Source organism: Monodelphis domestica, chromosome 3 (genome assembly GCF_027887165.1).
Source record: "Monodelphis domestica isolate mMonDom1 chromosome 3, mMonDom1.pri, whole genome shotgun sequence".
Classification (NCBI taxonomy): domain Eukaryota; kingdom Metazoa; phylum Chordata; class Mammalia; order Didelphimorphia; family Didelphidae; genus Monodelphis; species Monodelphis domestica.
The window spans coordinates 17,939,472-17,959,331 of NC_077229.1; the positions used below are offsets into that span (position 1 = coordinate 17,939,472).

General features: G+C 44.5%; 2 protein-coding genes across 3 annotated transcripts in view; one reads left to right on the forward strand and one right to left on the reverse strand.

Moving 5' to 3' along the window:
- LOC100028992 (solute carrier family 5 member 4) overlaps positions 1-18,843 on the reverse strand; it is a 44,353-nt gene extending 25,510 nt beyond the window's left edge. Inside the window, exons 1-5 of the mRNA XM_056821431.1 lie at positions 18,002-18,843; positions 9,896-9,967; positions 9,072-9,176; positions 6,298-6,357; positions 5,527-5,631 (exon numbers count right to left, since the gene is read on the reverse strand). Of these exons, the coding sequence (XP_056677409.1) occupies positions 5,527-5,631; positions 6,298-6,357; positions 9,072-9,176; positions 9,896-9,967; positions 18,002-18,136 (477 nt within the window). The 5' untranslated portion in view covers positions 18,137-18,843. The remainder of the gene's footprint in view (positions 1-5,526; positions 5,632-6,297; positions 6,358-9,071; positions 9,177-9,895; positions 9,968-18,001) is intronic.
- The window catches only part of LOC100028976 (solute carrier family 5 member 4-like), a 116,436-nt gene continuing 111,458 nt past the window's right edge, over positions 14,883-19,860 (forward strand). The window contains exon 1 of one of the 2 annotated variants that reach the window (XM_056821432.1): positions 14,883-14,995. In XM_056821432.1, the coding sequence (XP_056677410.1) occupies positions 14,986-14,995 (10 nt within the window). In that variant the 5' untranslated portion in view covers positions 14,883-14,985. The remainder of the gene's footprint in view (positions 14,996-19,860) is intronic. The other variant, XM_056821433.1, reaches the window with a different exon arrangement.

Consider the following 19,860-nt stretch of genomic DNA (forward strand, 5'->3'; position numbering starts at 1 on the left):
GACTATTGGAACAGAAACTAAAACAAAACTCAGAGATTATTGAGTCCTAGTTCCACATTCAACAGAAGAGAATACTGAGTCTGAGAGAGACACAGCGACTTGCCCAAGTAAACACAGCTAGTAAGTGACAGGTCAGGATTTCAACCTAAGTCTTGGGGCGCTAAGATCAGATGCTTAAATTATTATTTTTTAAATTTCTCTTCTGTTTCCTTCATCTCCAGACAGACTCTGGTTGGTCATTGTCCTCCCTAAAATGGGACACCCAGAACTGTGTCTCATGCTCCAGATGAGATCTGATCAGGACCAAGGACAGTGGAGCCTCTAACTCCTTCCTTCTGAACACACCTCTCCAACGCAACCCAAGTTGGCAGCAGTACTAGACTTGGATAGATGTTCGGGTCTGCCATGTCAGTGTTGTAGATCATAGCTGTAAAGGCCCCAAGTGATCACTGTATCTAGCTTCTTCTTCAACCAACAGAGAAGGAAACTGAGGCTGGGACAGGCAATGCATCTTTTTTCTCTTTCCAGTGAACTTTGGGCAGATTTCTAGGTGCTTAAAGGGCAGATCCTGGGGATGGAGATTCTTGCTGGCATCTCTATCATGTTAGCCAGACCACTCTCCAGTCCTTCCCTAGCAGATGATCTTTGCAACTCCAAAGTTTCCTGATGTCCTCATCTTTAAGACTCTGCTATGCTATGTATACAGAATGTGCTTAATAAATATTTATGGCATTTGAATGAAAATAACTTACGGGCATAATTGCATCCAGTATTCTTTACAAGTCTTTACTAATTTTCCCAAAGGAACTTGAATAGTTTTGTTTGTTTTAGTTGGGACTAATCCCCTCACCCCCCCTCACCCCCAAATCCAACAACGTCCTTGAGTCAGTATTTACAGCTCTTCAAATGCTTTTAGCATTTTTAGCAGATTTTCAGAGGCACAGCTCTGAGTAACCAGGCAACCACAGTCCTCGAGGGCAGGGGGCAACACTGTGACCAGGGCCAGGGTATGCCTTAAAGGCTGGGTACCAGATTCTTCTTTCCATATAGTAGTGTCTTAACCATTCAATATACACTTCCAGAGAGGGTCTTATCGTATTCTGCTTGTTGTATGTGACCTTGGATGAGTAACTTTCCCATTCTGGACCCTTTCCTTTATCTGAAAAAGGATGAGGTTGGAAAAATGAACTATTAGGCCCTTGACAGTTCTAGAATAATGCTGTGAAAAGGGTAAAGTTGCATTTGAATTTGTGGCTTAATTAGTAAACCTGATGAGAGTCCTTTATCACTCAGGACAGAAAAATGAGTGAACAAAAGGTCACATCTTTGAGATTAATTGCTATTAAAATCTCTCACCACAAGCTGAGGTCAGAGTGGACTTCCATGTGGGCTGTTGTCACTCCCTCATTATCTGTGGGGAGCTGTAATTCAAGGCCTTCCATAATCAAGCCTCACCCTGCCTGTCCATTCTTATCTCTCCCTCCTCCTCACCAAGAGCTAAGGCATAACCTTGTACCTCCGGCCTCCTCTATTCCCCACCCCAGCTCACTCCCACCTCCACAGCTCTGCTCACACACAGAAATTCCAATTCTGGCCTGTTTTAGGACCATCTTGTCCAACCCCTTTATTTTCGTAGGATAAAAGAGGCACAAATGAGGGAAGGGCACATGCTTCAACTTTGCTCAGCATTTCCTCCTTTGCTCTCCCCTCTCTCCCTACTCACATTATACCACCTATGCTGTATAACCTTGTTTCAAGTCTCATCTCTGCCCAGAATTCCAGAGAGCAAGAATTCATGGGACCTCCACAGTCACTGAGTCCAATGAGAACTCTAGTCAGGGGTTCTTAACCTGGGATCTGTGAAAGACAGATAGATATAGCTAGGTTATAGATGGATAGTAGGGGTGGTTATATGTACAGAATCATCTTATCCCTGCTGTCTGACAGAGTTGCAATCTGGGAAATGGAGACTGCAAAGCAGCCCCTAGAAAATAAGACATCCATGGAACCCCCTCTATATGACTTCTCTCTCTAACTTTCCTTACTAATGGAACTGTTATGATTATTGTTCTCTCCCCAATACAGGAGAAATAATATGAGAGCAAATACTTATCCTGCTAACACATATCTGTCCCACTTTAACCCCCTTAGAATATTACCCCCAAAAGATGACATTCACAGAATTAAAACCCAAAGATCACTACCCATTACCCCTCATTCAAAGGCTCCCCACCCATTGCAGGCCAGGCATGACAGACACTTCAATCATTCCTCTGAAACACAAGTTACAGACACACTTTGCTGGTTCATTATGTTTACCATAACCAGGCAACTTTGCCAGGTGCTTGAATCAAACACAAGAAAAATGCAACTTGGAAAGTGAGGAAAATTCCAATTCTGGCCTGCTTTAAGTTACCCTCTAACCCTGTACCTGGCTACGAAATGTTTTGTTGCCCATCTCCTAAGTAATTGTGATTGATTGTGAAAGCTGATCAAAAGCAACAATTATTCTCCTAGCTGGTCATCCCATAGGTCAGGGGAACTAACCTCTAGATCACCCTGTTTATGTCATTCATAACAGAAATAATATTTCTGTTATGGCAACAATGTTTCATTGACTATCTCCTTAGGTTTCATATCTGTTGTTAGGTTCTATGGAAACATGTATGTTGAGAAATGATTGTGTTCCAGAAAAGTATGTACTCACTGAACCTATAAAATAAACACAAACCCTGTGCATGGCAGAACTCTGTGTGATGCCTAAACACAGGATTGAGCATACAGTGTCTCTCACCACTTATTCGACTGACGGCCACATCTAGACAGAGGACCCTGAACCTTGGGAGACCACAGGCTTGGCTCTCAAAAAAATAAAAATATATATAAGTAGATAGATGGATAATTAGGCAAATGGAGAGATAGATATATAGATGACTGGGTGGATGGATAGATATGTAGGTAGATACAGAGAAAGAAAGAGAGAGAGAGAGAGAGAGAGAGAGAGAGACAGAGAGAGACAGAGAGAGAGAGAGAGAGAGAGAGAGAGAGAGAGAGAGAGAGAGAGAGAGAGAGAGAGAGAGGGCACTCAATTTCAATCTAATTCATTTCCTTTGTAATTGGATGTTTCTCATTTTATGCATCAACCATCATGGGTCTGAGAAGGTGTTCCTAGGCACCACCAAACTGACTTCCCAAGGGGTACACAGCAAAAAGGTGAGGAGCCCTTGAAATACATGAATGAGAACCCCCATTTTAATGTACCCACCAAGTGCTCACTAAAGGCTCTACCCAAAGATACCCCACTCCCCTTTGGGACAGTTCTACTTGTTAAATGGTTATTGCCTAGATCACCTCAGCATTTTCCTCTCTATAACTTCCTTCCATTCTTTCTGCTTCTTGCCATTGGGCTGAGCTGAACAAGGCTAATCCTTCATTTGTCTGTCAAATGAGCAGACTCATTATCTCCTCTGAAATATCATAAGTTCTGTGAAGGCAAGAATTGCTCCATTTTTTCCCTTGTGGCCTAGTCCCCAGCGTATGCCCTACATGTGCCTCTGTTCTGTTGAACCATCCATCCCCTAAGAAGCCCTTCAGATGTTACTGGGACCTCTTTTTTATGACTGCCCATACACTTGTTGGGGGCATTTATAAACTCAGATTGTCAGAACTGAAAGGGACCTTAAAGGCCTTTGAATCTAATCCACTTATTTAAAGTTGGGGAAACTGAGGCCCAAGGAGGCCAAGTAACTTCCTCTATGTCACTCAGATAGGAAGGATGAGGGCTAGCATTCAATCTTTTTTTTTAATTTCATTTAATAAATTAATTTAGAATATTTTTCCATGGTACATGAATCATGTTCTTTTCTTCCCCTCCTATCACCCCCACCCCATAGCCAATGAGAAGTTCCACTGGGTTTTCATGTATCATTGATCAAGACCTATTTCCATATCATTAATATTTGAACTGGAGTGATCATTTAGAATCTATATCCTCAATCATATGCCCACCAACCCATGTGATTAAGAAGTTGTTTTTCTTCTGTGTTTCTATTCCCACAGTTTTTTCTATGGATGTAGATCATGTTCTTTCTCATAAATCCCTTAGAATTGCCCTTGATCTAGCATTCAATCTTGAGCCCTTTGACTCTGAAGCTAATACATTCTTCACTCTAACCCATCCCATCTGTATTATATTTGCTGCTTTATTAAGCTAATTGCCTCATATTGCTACATGATTACATGATATATGAATCTTCCCCACTAGACTGGAAGTCACCTGAAGGTAGAAGATGTGCCTTAGCATTTTTGGAAACCCCTAACATCCCCAACTTTGTCCTCCAGTTGTGTCTAGTTTAGTACTTACAAACACAGGATGGAATGTCAGAACTGAAAGCAACCTTAGATATAATCTAGACTCAAACTTTTTTGGTCTCGGGACCCCTTTACAACTCTTCAAAATTATTGAGAACTTTACAAAGAACTTTTGTTTATGTGGCTTATGTCTATTAATATTTACCATATTAACAACAGAAACATCTGATAATTATAAAGGAAATAAGCATTACAAAAGGAATAAGTACCTACTAAGGGTCAAACACTCTGCTGAACTCTTTATAGATATTTCCCATTTGATCCTCAGAACTACTCTATGAGGTAGGTGCTATTACCACCTCCAGTTGGGGAAACTGAGGCAGACAAAGGTTAAGGGACTTGCCCAGGGTCCCATAGTAAACATTTGAAGCAGGATATTAATTCAGGCCTTCCAAAACGGGGCAGCTAGGTGGCACAATGGAGTGAGTGCTGAGCCTGGCATCAGAAAGACTCATCTTCCTGAGTTCAAACCTGGTCTCCAACACTTACAAGCTGTGTGACCCTGAACAAGTCATTTAGCCTTGTTTGCCTCAATTTCCCCAACTGTATAATGTGGAGAATGGATTAAATTATCTCTAAGATACAAGATTCTACAATTCTATGAACCCATGATTCTTACTACCAAATCAATGGAATCCACTAAATGGTCCCAAGTGTAGACCAGGCTACCAATTCATCAGCAGTAATCAGCAGCACTTCCTCATTACAGATGCCAGTTACAACTCTGAGTGTGGTTCACCTGCAGGTAGATTCAGTGCTAACAGGGCATTGCAACCTTGGGGGCTGTCAGCCTTATGAAAGAGAGCACAGAGAGCTGGTGGGGACCTATTTTCCAGAAAAGGCCCAATGAACCAATCAGTCCTCAGTTCAGGACCAGAGACAGCACCACCTTCTTTCCATTTACACTCTTTTTGTATTGCTTTCACATGACCAGACCACCAACATTTTAAAGAGTCTCAATAACTCCTTGCTCTCCAACACCAGGCTTTCCATGTTTAGTATCAGTCCCCAAATTCAATTCAACATACATTTACCAAGTACCTACTCTGTGCCAGGAGCTGTTCTGGGTAATGGAGATACAGAGACAGTAAAGAGTCAGCCCTTGTCCTCAGAGAACTTACATTTTACCAAAATACAGAGGCAAGAAGCACTCACCGAGATTCTCATTGCCACAGAAGAGAACAGGGAAAGGAGGGAGAAGTAGATCTGAATCCTCTTCCCTCCAAACCTCTTCATCAGGTACTCAGGCATGGTCACCACCTGCATGGGTAGAAAGAAGCAAGAGTCACACTGTACCACAACACATTTATTGTTCAGTTGTTTCTTCATGACCTCTTTGGGGGGTTTTGTGGCAAAGATATTGGAAATGGTTAACCATTTCCTTCTCCTGTTCATCTTAAGGATGAGGATACTGAGGCAAACAGGGTTAAGGGACTTGGCCAGGGCAAACGACTAGTTAGTGTCTGAGACCAGATTTGAACTCAGGAAGACAAATCTTTCTGACTCCAACCCTGCATTCTATCCAGTTAGCCACCTTGATGCCCCGCATGGGGACTTTGAGTAATGGGATTGGGAGAATAAAGACCGTTCTGTATCACTGGACCAACAGTCCAGCTAATTCCATTCCAATGATTCTAGAATGGGATTTGGAACCAAGGGTCTAGGTTCATCTTACCCCTCATACCTATCAGCTCTGGGACCTTGAATAAGTAATTTGGCCTCCCTGGGCCTCAGTTTCTTCATTTGTAAAACAAAGAAAATAAAACATTAACTCACAATACACCCTTCAATGTTGTTATAGCTAAAGAGATTTGGAAAATCAGAAGCATTATGTAAGATGAACAATATCCTTACAAATGTGTTGGTGTGGAGAATGGATGGTGGAATGTTTTAGAGGAGAAAGAGTCCCTGCTTTTAGATACTCACCCCAGCCTTGATGTAAATGGGGACAAACAACCAACCTAAGACCAGTAACAATGGCAGGCCCTGCAAGAAAGCAAGGAGAGATCATTTATGAATCAGGGTTATATTTTTATTGGTCCTGCTTAAGCAATGTTGGATTCTCTAAGATTCTGGGTTTTCCTCGGTGTTCACCTGATACCTACATGATTTATGATTTAAAGGGACACTGGGAAGTATGACTGCTTGGAAGAGATTCTCTTAACAAATTTAATTGGTTGGACCCAAATGGGTCCCACCATGAGAGAGTCATTCTTTTGAGTGTGCCATTTTTATTCTTTAATAGCTCTCAAAGATCCCCCAATTAAAATGCAAACAACATTTGGAAGGAGGAACACAGGAGACCTTGGTCTTGTTGTTTAGTTTTTTCCAGTCATGTCTGACTCCTTGGGACCCCATTTGGGGTTTTCTTGGCAAAGATGCTGAAGTGGTTGCCATTTCCTTCTCAAGCTCATTTTACAGATGAGGAAACGGGGTCAAACAGAGTTAAGTGACTTTCCCAGAGTCACACAGCTAGCAAGTGTCTGAGGCCAGATTTGAACTCAGGAAAGACCTTGGGCTAGTCCTTTACTTTCTCTGGGTCTCAATTTCTTCCTCTGTAAAAGGAGAGGATTAGACTAGAAGGTCTTTAAGATCCCTTACAGCTTGAATAATCCATAGTACAATTTCATGACATAGATAGAACTCTGGATGTAGAATCAGGAGACCTGGGTTCATGGTCTAACTGACACTGGCTGTGTGCCTCTAAGTAAGCTACTTTCATCTCTCTGCCTCAAGTTCCTTGTCTCTATAGCCATACTAGCAGACCTGCTGCCTCTTTTGTACATCTTCTGTGTCCCATTTCTGCTCTTGCACAAGTCATTGCCCATGCCTGGAATGCTCTTCCTTTTCCCCTCTGCGTCTGCAGGATGACTCCTAACATCCTTCAAAACTCAGTTCAATGCTACCATCTTCCTTGTTCCTCCCACCTCCAGCTGTGAGAGCTCCCTAAAACAACTCTGTATCTGAGCATCTTGTTTGCCCCAGTAGGATGTGCCCTCTCTGAGGGGAGGGGTTGTTTGGCTCTTCTTTCTACCTGTCCAGCTCCCAGCACAGTGCCTGGCACATAGTAGGTGTTTTTAAAATTCCCAGTGAATGAATAAGATAAATGGAAACCATGGTGCCTTCCAGCCAGAATAGTGATGTTAGCACCTTACTGTGAGTTAGTTTATCGAGTCCTTTCCATAGAGGAAGTTCCCTGAGATCAGGGTCCAGAGCTTAGGTGAATTGGGGAGGATAGGGGAAAAGATCACTCAGAAATCTGGAATGTCAGATCTGGCAGAGACCTCTGTCTTAATTTGGACCTGACTAAAGAGCCTGCGCCAACATCCCTAGCAAATGGCCATTCAGTCTCTATTTAGAGACCACCCGGTGCTGAGGAGCTCGCTACCTTCTAACACAGACTGTCACACTTCTGAATAATTCTAATTGTCATAAGTTGTCATAAATGTCTAATTGTCAGTTTTCCCTCACGCCCAACCCAAGTCCAATTCTGCAAAACTGGAAGGGCCCCTTGAGACCATGGACTCAAATCCTCTCATTTTACAGATGAGGACACTGAGGCACAGAGAATAGAAAGGACTTGCCCACAGCTCTACATAGAGGCTCATAGAACTGTGGATTTAATACTGGAAGGGATTTCTGAGGCCACCTAGCCCAATCCCCTTATTTCAGAGATGAAACTAAGGCCCAGGGGGATTGAACCCAAGGCCCTCAGGAAGCAGTGACAGAATTTGAACACCAAGTCCTCCGATTCCAGAGATAAGGCTTTTGCCACTGAAATGTCCTGCCTCCTTTCCATAGGCTGATGTGGTAACAGACCTGCAGTAGACACTGGAAAGAGGGACCCTTGGCTGCCATGGGGATAAGCAAGGAACTTGGGAGTTACTCACAGGGGTGATGGGGTTCGAGGCCTCAGAAAAGGGGAGACATAAGGGGTGATTTTAGAAGATCACATCAGATCACAGCCATATAGACACACACAGACATACACCACAGGCTTCCTTTCTACGGATCTCCATCTGTTTCCTCAATAGCCAAACAGATTGTAGCTGCAGCACAGCAGGGAGCAGGTGTGTCCATCTCTGTGTCCTCACAGGTCCTCATGGCCTGAACTCTCAGGAGGCCTTGAGGTGTTCTTTGTGCCCTGCCCTGCCTTTACGTGCCCAGAATCCCCTACAGCCTTATCTGCCTCTTGCCAAGCTCGTGCCAGGCCATAGGGCAACTCTATACATGGTGTGAAGGCTGAGTCAGGCTCAGGGCATGTTATCACAGCTAACCATTTTTTAATTTCTTCCTCCTTCTCCACCATAAGCTGCAGAAAGGGAAGAATGACATTTTATGGAAGCTTTGTCTCTCCCCCAGTGTGCAGCCCAGAACCCCGCCATATTGGTACCCAATAATGTTGAATGAATAGATGAATGACTGAATGGACGCTTCTCTTGGTTTATGCTAAGGCCATGATGCAGTGGCCCTCCGGAAACCTGTCAGAAGCCAGTGTGGACAGACCTCTTGGAGAACCAAGTGGAAAGTGGACCTTCAAAATGTGGCAGAGCCTACAAGAAGCTTGTTGGGGATAACCATCTCCCAGGGTTTCCCTCTTTGGCGTCTACATGCCCAGATTCCCTCAGGTTAAGGAGATCTCCCTGTGTGTACTGCTGGGGGGAGGATAAAGAGAAAAATGCCAAGGAAGCAGCACCTACATTGGTCTCAAGTACTGTAACAGCAATTCCTGAAGCTGCGCCTGTCCCGGCCAGTCCCACAAAACTGCCACTGCCAATGTTACTGGCAAAGAGGGAAGCACCAATCTGAAACCAAAGGAAGAACATGCTGCAATCAGCCTGGTAAGTCATTGGAGCCTTTCAGAGGAATGCAGGATTATGGATTGGGGAAATGGAAGGGACTTTTAGGAATAGCTAATCTAATTCCCTTTTTTACAGAAGAGGAAACTAAAGACCACCGAGGGGAGGGCTCCCACCCAGCTAGGAAGTAACAGAGGTGGGATTCCAACCCATGTTTTCTTAGGGCTATTAGTCCAGGTTGGTGGCATGGCCCCTCCCCATGACAATAATAACTGGATGCTTCTCCTTGCCACTCTGGCCAATTTGCTACCTGCCACTGTCTCTTGGATCCTCCAAGCTGGCATCTGACCCTTCCTTTCTCATTCATCTTTCTGCTAGGTTTCTGATAGATTGAAACGACACTGTGGAATGGGTAGAACAGGGGCACAGAGCCCATTGGCATCCTCACTGAGCCTCTCTCTCAAGCACACAACCCTCTTTCCCATCTTTATTCCTCCCCTTCACCAGGGAAGAGCTCAAGTCTCCTTCTCCCTGTACCTTGCTTCCATTCTAAACAAGTGCACAAAAGAGAAGTGAGTCAAGCTCTGAGTGAGGTCTAAGGTGAAGCCAAGCCCAGCCTTTCTCCTCTCTCTTTTGTTTCCGATCTGAGCTGATCCTCACCCAAGTTTCAGGCTTCACAAAGTTCCCAAGCCGGTGTTGAAGGGGATGGAGTAGGACATACTCACTGGCCACCACACCATGTTCCGGCTAGCCAGGAAGAAGCCCCCCACTGTCCCTCGATTGGTCTTCAGCATGGCCTGGGAAGAAAGGAGCAAACAAGACACCAGATGTAATAGGACTGAAGATACACAACAGAACTGGCAGCCAGACTACTGCAAGATGATGTCTGCCCACCAGAGAAATGAAGGAAGATTCTTCCCATCAATGTCTAGTCCTCTTGTGCTGGAAACACATCACAGGAGGGCTTCATTCAAAGACCTCGACTCACTGAATCTTGTCTCAGAAGGGGTTGTTCACTCCAAACTCCCTCCCCAACTCTGGGCTCTTTTCCCCTCAAACATGTTTCAATTATTTATATTTTTAAAAGAGCAAAACCTTTTTTAGAAGCACTTTGTGTCTCTGACAGAAATTCAGATGATCAGATGCAAGTTAAATTAAGCAAAGATTGATTGCCGCTGAGCTTGTCATGAAGACAGATGACTTCTACCTAGGCGACTCAGTCCTTATTAAGCTCACACTGCCAGAGCTAGTTCGGTGTTTGATGGCTCCCAAGGAAAGGGTGGGAGAGAGGAGGTATTAGGCTGCCTACCAAACTGAAGGTCTGCAGAGCTGTTTATTGTTTGCCTGGGAAACCTGGACAGCTTACCGGCACCACAGCAGGGAATCGAATGGCTTCCATTAGAATTGTCTTAGGAAGATGCTGAAGATCAGCTGGACACTGAGGTGCTTTCTTGAGATAAACTGCAGGCTCTAATAGAGAGCACAACTCTACTAGGCTGGCCTTGTTTGAATGCCAGATGCATGTTTGTCTTGTAGAAAGGAGTTTGCAAAATGCAAGAAGAAGGACCTGGGACTGGACAGGAAGAGAGAGTAACTGCACAAAGCAGGTAAGAGTTGGTGCTGGACTCCTTAGGAGACAGAAGCTGTGTCCTGCTTTCTGCCCTCAAGATACTGGGGGGGGGTAGCTGATTTTGGTACTCCTTGGATGGACCAAGGAAAAGCCATTCAGTTCCCTCTCTGTGGCTATCTTGGGTACCTGCCTGCTTCGAGCTGTTGACACTACAAAGAGAAACTGGATTTCTTCTGGAGGTGCTGACATCTTTCTCTGGATCAAAGGAGGACTCTTGTCTGTGAGAATCCCTTAGGCCCTTGTTGTCTTTCCTTTACCAAATCCCTCTCCTAAACTATTAACCCCTTTGTAGTCAGATTAAGTTAGGTTAGAAATCTCAGTGAGTTTAATATCTTGGTGGGTAATAGTAATTAGTTCCTCATCCCCTGTCATTCCTTGCCCTTTTTGTTAATAAAACTGTTTTATACAATTGTGTGATCCCTTCCTTAAGACCTCCCCTTCCCCCAAATCCCCCTATTTCAGCCTAAGACTATTGTAAGGAGAACTCACACAAGGCAAGGGCTTACACAGAGGTCAGAAGAACAATACAAAAAAAAGGAAACTCAATAGGTCTCTTTGAAGACTTTGGTATCAACTGTAAGACTTGGAAGACACTGACACAGGACCATCCTGCATGGCATGCCCACCTCAAAGGGGGCACTGGGCTCTGTGAGCAAAGCAGGACTGCAGTGGCTCCAAAAATAGGAGATGAACGTATTTAGAGACATCCATCTCCATCCCAGATTTAGAGACATCCATCTCCATCCCAGATATTCACATGGGGGTATTTGTGCCCTAACTGTGTTAGAGCTTTTATTGGTCTGACCAGCCACAAGTGGGAACACTATATGTTGACTCTGACCTAGTGATGCCATTTTGGTCTTCTTCAAGTGCAAGAAATGACAACCAACCAAAGTCCAGGATCCAATCTAAAATCTTCTTTTTGGCCTTTAAAGCTCAACACATTCTTTCCCTGACACTTCATTCTTAGACTTTATTTCTCTCACTGCTTCTTTCCAGCTTCACTGGCCTCCTGACTATTCCTCAAACCCAACAACCCAGCTCCCAGTTCTGAACTTTCACTGGATGTCCCCATACCTGGAATGTTTTCTTTTCACATTGCCTTCTCTCAGCTCTTTCAAGATTTCAAACCCTCCCTCTGTGTTAGGTCCTTCACAAAGCTAGTGCCTTCCTTCTCAGATTATGGGTGTTTGTATGTTGTCTCCTTCATTAAAGAGTAAGTTCCTTACTAAGTCAATTGTACAAAAAATCAAGCCATTCTCCAATTGATAAATGGTCAAGTGACATGAATAGGAAGTTTTCAGATAAAAAAATCAAAACTATCAACAAGCACATGGAAAAGTGTTCTAAATATCTCACAATCAGAGAAATGCAAATCAAAACAACTTTGAGGTACCACTTCACACCTAGCAGGTTGGCCAATATGACAGCAAAGGAAAATCATAAATTTTGCAGGGGATGTGGCAAAACAGGGACACTAATGCATTGCTGGTGGAGTTGTGAATTGGTCCAACCATTCTGGAGGACAATTTGAAATTATGCTCAAAGGGCTTTAAAAGACTGTCTGCCCTTTGATCTAGTCATACATACCACTGCTGGGTTTATACCCCAAAGAGATAATAAGGAAAAAGACCTGTTCAAAAATATTTATATTCCACCCTCTTTGTGATGCAAAGACTGGAAAATGAGGGGATGCCCTTCAATTGAGAAATGGCTGAACAAACTGTCGTATCTGTTGGTGATGGAATACTATTGTGCTCAAAGGAATAATGAACTGTAGGAATTCCATGTGACCTTGAATGACCTCCAGGAATTGATGCAGAGTGAGAGGAGCAGAACCAGGAGAACATTGTACACAGAGACTGATACACTGTGGCACAATCGAATGTAATGGACTTTTCTACTATTTACATTGCAGTAATGCAATGATCCAGGACAATTCTGAGGGACTTATGAGAAAGAAGCTCTCCACAGCCAGAGAAAGAACTGTGGGAGTAGAAACTCAGAAGAGAAACACATGATTGATCACATGGTTTGATGGGGATATGATTGAGGATGTTGACTTTAAATGATGACACTATTGCAAACAGTAATAATATGGAAATAGGTTTTGAACAAGCATACATGTAAAACTCAATGGAGGGGGCAGCTGGGTAGCTCAGTGGATTGAGAGCCAGTCCTAGAGATGGGAGGTCCTAGGTTCAAATCTGGCCTCAGACACTTCCCAGCTGTGTGACCCTGGGCAAGTCACTTGACCCTCATTGCCTAGCCCTTACCACTTTTCTGCCTTGGAGCCAATACACAGCATTGACTCCAAGATGGAAGGTAAGGGTTTAAAAAAAAACTCACTGAATTGCTTCTCAGCTCCAGGAAGGGGAAGGGAAGGTGAGAGGGGAATCATGAATCATGTAACCATGGAAAAATATTCTAAATAAATAAATATTTTTAAAAGAATGTAAACTTCTTGAGGGCAGGGATGGTCTTTATTCTGGCCTTTGCATGCCTAGCACTTAGCACAGTGCCTGGCACATAGTAAGCCTTAATAAATGCTTATTGACTGGCTAATTGACTTTTCAAACTTGTTTCAAGTTGTATTTTTTCTTAATGCTATTATTTAAAGAGTCTTAGTAGTTAGAGCACTAAACCTGGAGTCAGGAAGTCTGGAAGTCAGGAAGATCTGAGTTCAAATCTAGTCTCAGACACTTATTAACTATGTGACCCTGGGTAAGTCACATAACCCTGTTGGCCTCAGTTTCCTCATCTATAAAATAAACTGGAGAAGGAAATTGCAAACTGCTTCCAGTATCTCTGCCAAGAAAACCCCTGAGGAGGTCACAAATACTGAACAACTAAATAACAATAACTAAATAACTGAATAACTTAATAACAAAGAGGTAATTAGTATTTCTCAAGTACTTATACTGTTGATGCAATGAGGGTTTATATTTTATGCAAAAAGTAATATTGACTGGATGACTGGTACCTCCCAAGCTCCCTCATGACTTTTAGTAATCCACACCTACAAAGTTAGAGATATTATGATTGATTGTAATTACTTTGTCTTTCTTGGTCTCTGTTTTCCTATCCATAAAAGGAAGCTCAGACTCTGAAGTCTCTTCCGACTTGAAAGCTCTATCCTTAGAAAACCCAATAGCAGGCACATCTTCAGGAGAGACTAGCCAGGTTTCAGAGTTGGGGCTCTTAACCAGGTATGTGGACCTCCAAGGCACCCAAGGATAAATTTCAAGGAGCCATGAATTTGTCTGAAGAAAAGTTGCATATTTATTTCAATATAATTATTTTTCTTTGTAATCTTATATATTTTATTTTATTCATTTATAATTATTGTTCTGAGAATGAGTCCATAGGATTCACCAGGGTTGGGGATGCAGAAGGAGCATCTGGTATAAAGCTTGAAGGGATCTTAGAGGCCATTTAGTCCAAGGCATCACTTTATAGCTGAGGAAACTGAGGCACCTGGAGATGCAATTATTTGCTTAATGTTGTTCAGAGGCACTAGTGGACACTGGAGGCAGAATCTGAATCCAGGTCCTCTAACTCTACACTGCTACCAAGAAAATAGTAGTTTTTCTGACACTGGAGGTCTTCAAGCAAAGGCTAGATGACCAAAGGACATGCTATAGATGGGCTTCTTGCTTTGGTTCAGTTTGGGTCAAGTAGTTTCTGACCTGTGGTTTTGAGTGATTCTCATTACAGCCACCTTATGTGGGAGGTGTCCCCCCATTTTAATAGAGAGTCAAACTGAGGCTTAGAGAGGAAGAAATGACTGTGGTCATTCCACTTGACCACATCGCTAGTAAATAGCAGAGATAGGGACATAAACCAGATTTCCTGTCCTCAGGGTCCAACTCTTTCCATTTAATCTTGATATTTTCCCATATGCAAATGAGTTCTGTTGTGTTACAAATAGGAGATCAACATTTTTGAGAAAAAGCACTCAGTACTATGTTCCTCTGTGGAATCTAGAGAATTCTAACTCCCGCCGTTGGCCACAGCTGTGAAATCGGACTCATTGTTGCATTTGGCTCAGCACGTCCTGTCCAGGACCGGTTTTGGGTCAGGGTGACTGGCCTAGCCTGACTAGTCCTGGGGAGAGAAGAGCCCTTCCGGGGGTGCAGTTCTTCTTTGCTTCACATGAACTGTCTCATCTGATCTTGAAACAACATGAAGGCAGGTAAGTAAACAAAAATGCCTGCAGAGTGACTTATAAGAAGGAAAGGAGAAACTGGGGGATCAGAATGGGAGTCCAGAGTAGGCATGCAACTTGGGTTGACTCTTCAAGGAAGGCTTCAAGAGCCTGAGGTAATGGGGGGGCATTATAGGTAGGGGGATCAGGTAAAGTCACAGAGACAGGAAACAGAATATAATGAATGGAGAAGAGCAAATGAGCCGATTTGACTTAACTGGAGAGGGTGGGGCTGAAGAATAATGGGGAACCAGCCCCGAAAGGGAAGCTGGAGCCAGATAGTAAAAGGCTTTAAATGCCAATGAGAAGAATTTCTATTCTGTCCTCAGTTCAGTAGGGAGCTATGGGAGTTTCTTGAGTCAGGAGAGTGGCATAATCACATCTGTGTCTGAGCTGTATCAATTGGACAGTCAGGGGCAGAGGAATAGATTGGAGAGGGAGGCGACTGAAAGCAGAGAGAGCTGGTGAGACACTTGTAATAGTAAAGAAGAGAGATCATGAGGGCTCACACGAGGGGGGTTGTGGGGTGAGTGAAGAGAAGAGGATGGATATGCAAGGAGAACCAGCTGAGAAGAAGGTACTCATAGAGCCTCTCTTTCCTCACTAATATATGAGGTGATGAAATTCACTGAGAGAGTTGGGGCAGGAAAAAAGGGGGATGTGTGGGCGGCTGGGGGAGAGAAGAGAAGGTTGGGAAGAGTTGCTGTGGGGAGTGAGATAGAGAATCAACCAGGGAGGAGTAAAGGATTGCTCTGTGTGTGAGAGCTCAGATGAGATTCCAGAACATCCGTTTATGGTGGACTTGGTTGGCTCAGTTGTGTGACTTTCTTCAGCTCTCTTCAGCAGCTTGGTTATATTATAGGAAGGGTAGAGGAGGTGGGGAGTTGGTCAGGTGTGAACATCGACAGAACAAAGGAGCAAGGGAATTGGGAGTGTCAGGCTAAGCAACCATGATATAAAGAACTGAAAGGGAGGGAAGGGAAGCCAGGGCAGGAGTGATGGCCAAAGGGACTAGATAGAATGGTGAGAATGAGCTTAGACTTGGGAGGAGTGAGGCACAAAGAGAGAGGTGCCCACAGGAAGTGATGTCTCAGCCAGAGAAATTTCAGGATTCTCCATCTGAAAGGGGAACAATTGTAGGCAATCAACTCCTTGGTGACTTTAGACAAATCGCTTCCCTCAACCTCAGTTTCCTGAGGAATAAAATGAAGGGAGTGAACTTTATAGGTCCCTAAGCTTTGTTCCAACCCTTCCCCCATCTATGATGCTATGACAGTCTTGTATGGGGTGGAGGAGCAGATCATGAGAATAGGGAAGGCTGGTGACCAGGCTGTTTAAGCTGCTCAAAGAACCATCATCATGCATGCCCAAGTCCCCAAGGATAATGACAGGGATGGAGTGGAGAGAAAGAATGTGAAACAAGTGCAGACCTCCTAGGGATCAGTCTGTAAGTGCTGCCCAGGCTCTGGATGGAACAGGAGGGGAAATTTCTTTCTATAAACCTCCAAAGAGGAGAAATAGTTGAGAAATGATGGCAAAGGGATGGTCTGGAAGTGCTGATGGGGAGCAAGGAGTCTTTCCACTTCTCTTCCTGGACCAGTTTCCTGCTGGCAGGAGAAAAGGTTCATCTAACTCTGGAAAAGATGACCAGGGATGCAAGGTCTCCTGGGATGGGAGGGGAGGGAGGAGGAGCCAGGTCTTGTGCAGATCAGAATATAGGAGTGCAGCAAAAGAGATCTGGGACCAAGGTGAATTTGGAAACTATAGAATGGGAGGGGGAGGAGACTAGACAGCAGGATGGAAGGGACTTGAGAAGGAGTTTACCTGAGACCAATGGTGAAGGAGAAAGGGAGGGGTTTCATTGGGTGCAGGTGAAGGAGTCATCATGTGAATTAAAATGGGGGCTTAGGAGCTTGAGACCATAAAATGAGAATGCAGCACCTTTTGCCAGGGGGTCTTGTCTATCTATGGTAGAAGTGGATCTGTCCTGCTCCAATGTGGAAAGACCACTAGATTGTTGTTGGAGGCTCTGGGTTCAAATCCTGGCTTTGGCTTTTACTATCCATATTTCTTATCACATGACTTAAACTCTTCAGATCTCAGATTCTTCATCTGCAAAATGAGGGGTTTGAATGAGATGACCGTTGAAGTCTCTTCCTTTTCTAAATCTATGATCCTAAACAGTTACTAAACTTTTGCTTGAAGACCTCCAGTGAAGCAGAACCTTCTACTTCCTGGAGACAGTCCATCTCCTAGGCAGAGCAAGGTTTCTCTTCTCCATTTTATAAATAAGGAAAGTGAGACCTGAAGAAGAATCTTAGATAACTCCCATTTCTATGAAGCTTGATGTTGAGATTTATAGCATCCCTTCTTTAAGACTGAACAATAGATAGTACAGATGAGCATACCCCTATTTTACACATGAGGAAACTGAGGCTCCAAGAGGAGAAGAAACTCATTCAAGGTCCCACAGAGCCAAGATCAGAAAGTCAAACTCTTGATTCTTGAGTTCAGGTCCTTTCCTCCCCAGGCATTCTATCTCTCCTTATTGGTCTGCCATATTGAATACCTTTCCCTGACCCTCGTTTGAGGAAGAGAGAAGAACACAGCTAGCCAGCTGCTATTGGGGTAAATTGATGACAATGTTCCAACTCCCCTTCTCCCCTCATCTCCACTTCCTAAAGCTTAGCTGTCAAAGAGTAGACCCAAATCCTGGAGCTGGAATGGACATTAGAAGAGAGGATTGTCCAAGCATTATAACTATTGTGGAATGTTGAGATATTGTGGGTGTTAAGACGTGAGAAGTCAGAGGCAAAAGTGCATCCCTTTTATTTTACAGTTGGGGAAACTGAGGCCCAGAGGGAGAAAGGGGCTTGTTTCATAGGTAATAGTGTTGTAGTGAGAGCGCCAAACACGTCCCCTTATCTCCTCACTGCCCTGCCCCTTTCTCGCCTCCATGCCCTGACTTGCCCTTGCCCCGGGTCCCCCACTTACCCACAGCCCCACCGCCATGACCACCACGAAGTAGATGACAATGACAGAGATGTCTGCTGCATTCTTGATGCGGTCCGACGGGTGGGGAGGTGCGGGGGTTCCGGTGGAGACACTGGGGCTCCCGGTGACGTCCATGGCGACGGTGGCGGCTGCTGTCCTCTCCTAGCAGGGACAGGCGGCCCCTTCTTATGGTGCCTGCGCCAGGGCTCTGTCTGCCGTCCGTGTTAATGATCAGCCCCGGTGTTCCTAGGGGAGGGCAGAGGAGGAGGGGAGGGCAGAATCCAGGGGGACGGAAGGAGAGCACCCCGGCTGGAGTGGCCCATAGGAGGAAAGGGACCTGGAGGGGAGGGGAGGGGCGAGAGGGAAAACTGGGCAGTGAGAGTGAAGAGCAAGGATCCGTCCCTCCTATTGCCGGAGGATTTAAGGTAGGGAGGGGCCGTGCCGGAGAATTAAGCTAACCTGACTCTCCCGGGCTGAGCAGCCAGAACTTTCCTCGCCCTTCAGCAGTTTGTGCTGGACAAGGGCTCGTGCTCCGCCGGAGAGGCTGGGACTGCTTACTCGGGCCACTTTCCCCATCTTTAACTCTAAGGCAGACCAAGGATTCCCTCTAAGTCCGCCCTATCAAGGGCTTCTCCCGTCCCTGCTTGGAGATCCCCGGAGAGGTGCTGCCTGCCCCCTCGCCTCCCTCCTCTTTGGGACAGCAGTCTTGGAGGTCAGGAGATTCTCCCTGACAGCAAGCCCAAGTCAGCCTCTTTGCAACTTTACTCCCTGGCTCCCCTGGAGCCCGGCAGGGCAGAGCTAGTGCCTCCTCCACATGGCCGCTCTTCTTGGCCCTCCCGAGCCTTCCCTTTCCCAGGCTGAAGATGCCCACTTCCTTCCATGGATCCTCCCCCTCTCAGCTGCCTCCTCGGGCCACTCTCCAGCTTGTCAGTGTCATTCCCGCTGCTCCCTCTCCCGTGGACGTTCTCCTTGCCCTTGGGTCGCTGGCTTGTTCCTCTTAATTAAATGACAATCAATATAAAAGGCTTTGCAAAGCTACAGGGCTATATAGATGTTGGCTATTACTCCTAATACATGCATCTCCTGATAATAATGGGACAGCATGGCTAGAAAGCCAGAGCCAGGAAAAGAAAAGGTTCTAGGTTCAAGGTCTGCCTCTGCTGAACCAACTGCGTGACTCTGGACAAGTCACTTCACTTTTATATATATATATATATATATATATATATATATATATATATATATATATATTTCTATATAGTACTATAAGCCTGTAGGGGACCATGGCATAAACACAAGGAAGACTGGTCACATCTGAAGGCTCCTCATATGAAGCTGTGGAACAACTGAGCTTTGAAGAGGAAGAGTTGGAGATCCTGAGATCACTGCCATTGTCCACTCAGTCCAAATTCCAGAAATTATTACTAATAATGAAACCAGATCAAAATGGTTCCAAAATCTCTAACTGGGCATGGATTTTTTTTTTATGGCAAGGCACTTTACCAGCTCACTCTCACAATGAATGCATTTCGTTTTTACTGAGTTTTACTTTTTTGATTACACGTGGAAGCAAGTTTTGTCAGTTGTTTTCTGATTTTAGTTGTTTTGATTTCCTTAATGTGCAGTTCAGATTCTCTCCCCTTCCCTCTCCCCAGGTGGCAAAGAGTCTGATAGAACTAATACCAGTGCTTTCATCCAGTACCTATTTCCATATTTCCCATGCCATGACTGAAGACCCATATCACAAAATCATGAAGGAAATAAAATGAAAGATGGTATGCTTTGATCTGCAGTGAGATTATAACAGTTTCTTCTTCAGCTGTGGAGAGTGGAGTGTTTTTTATCATGAGTCCTTTAGG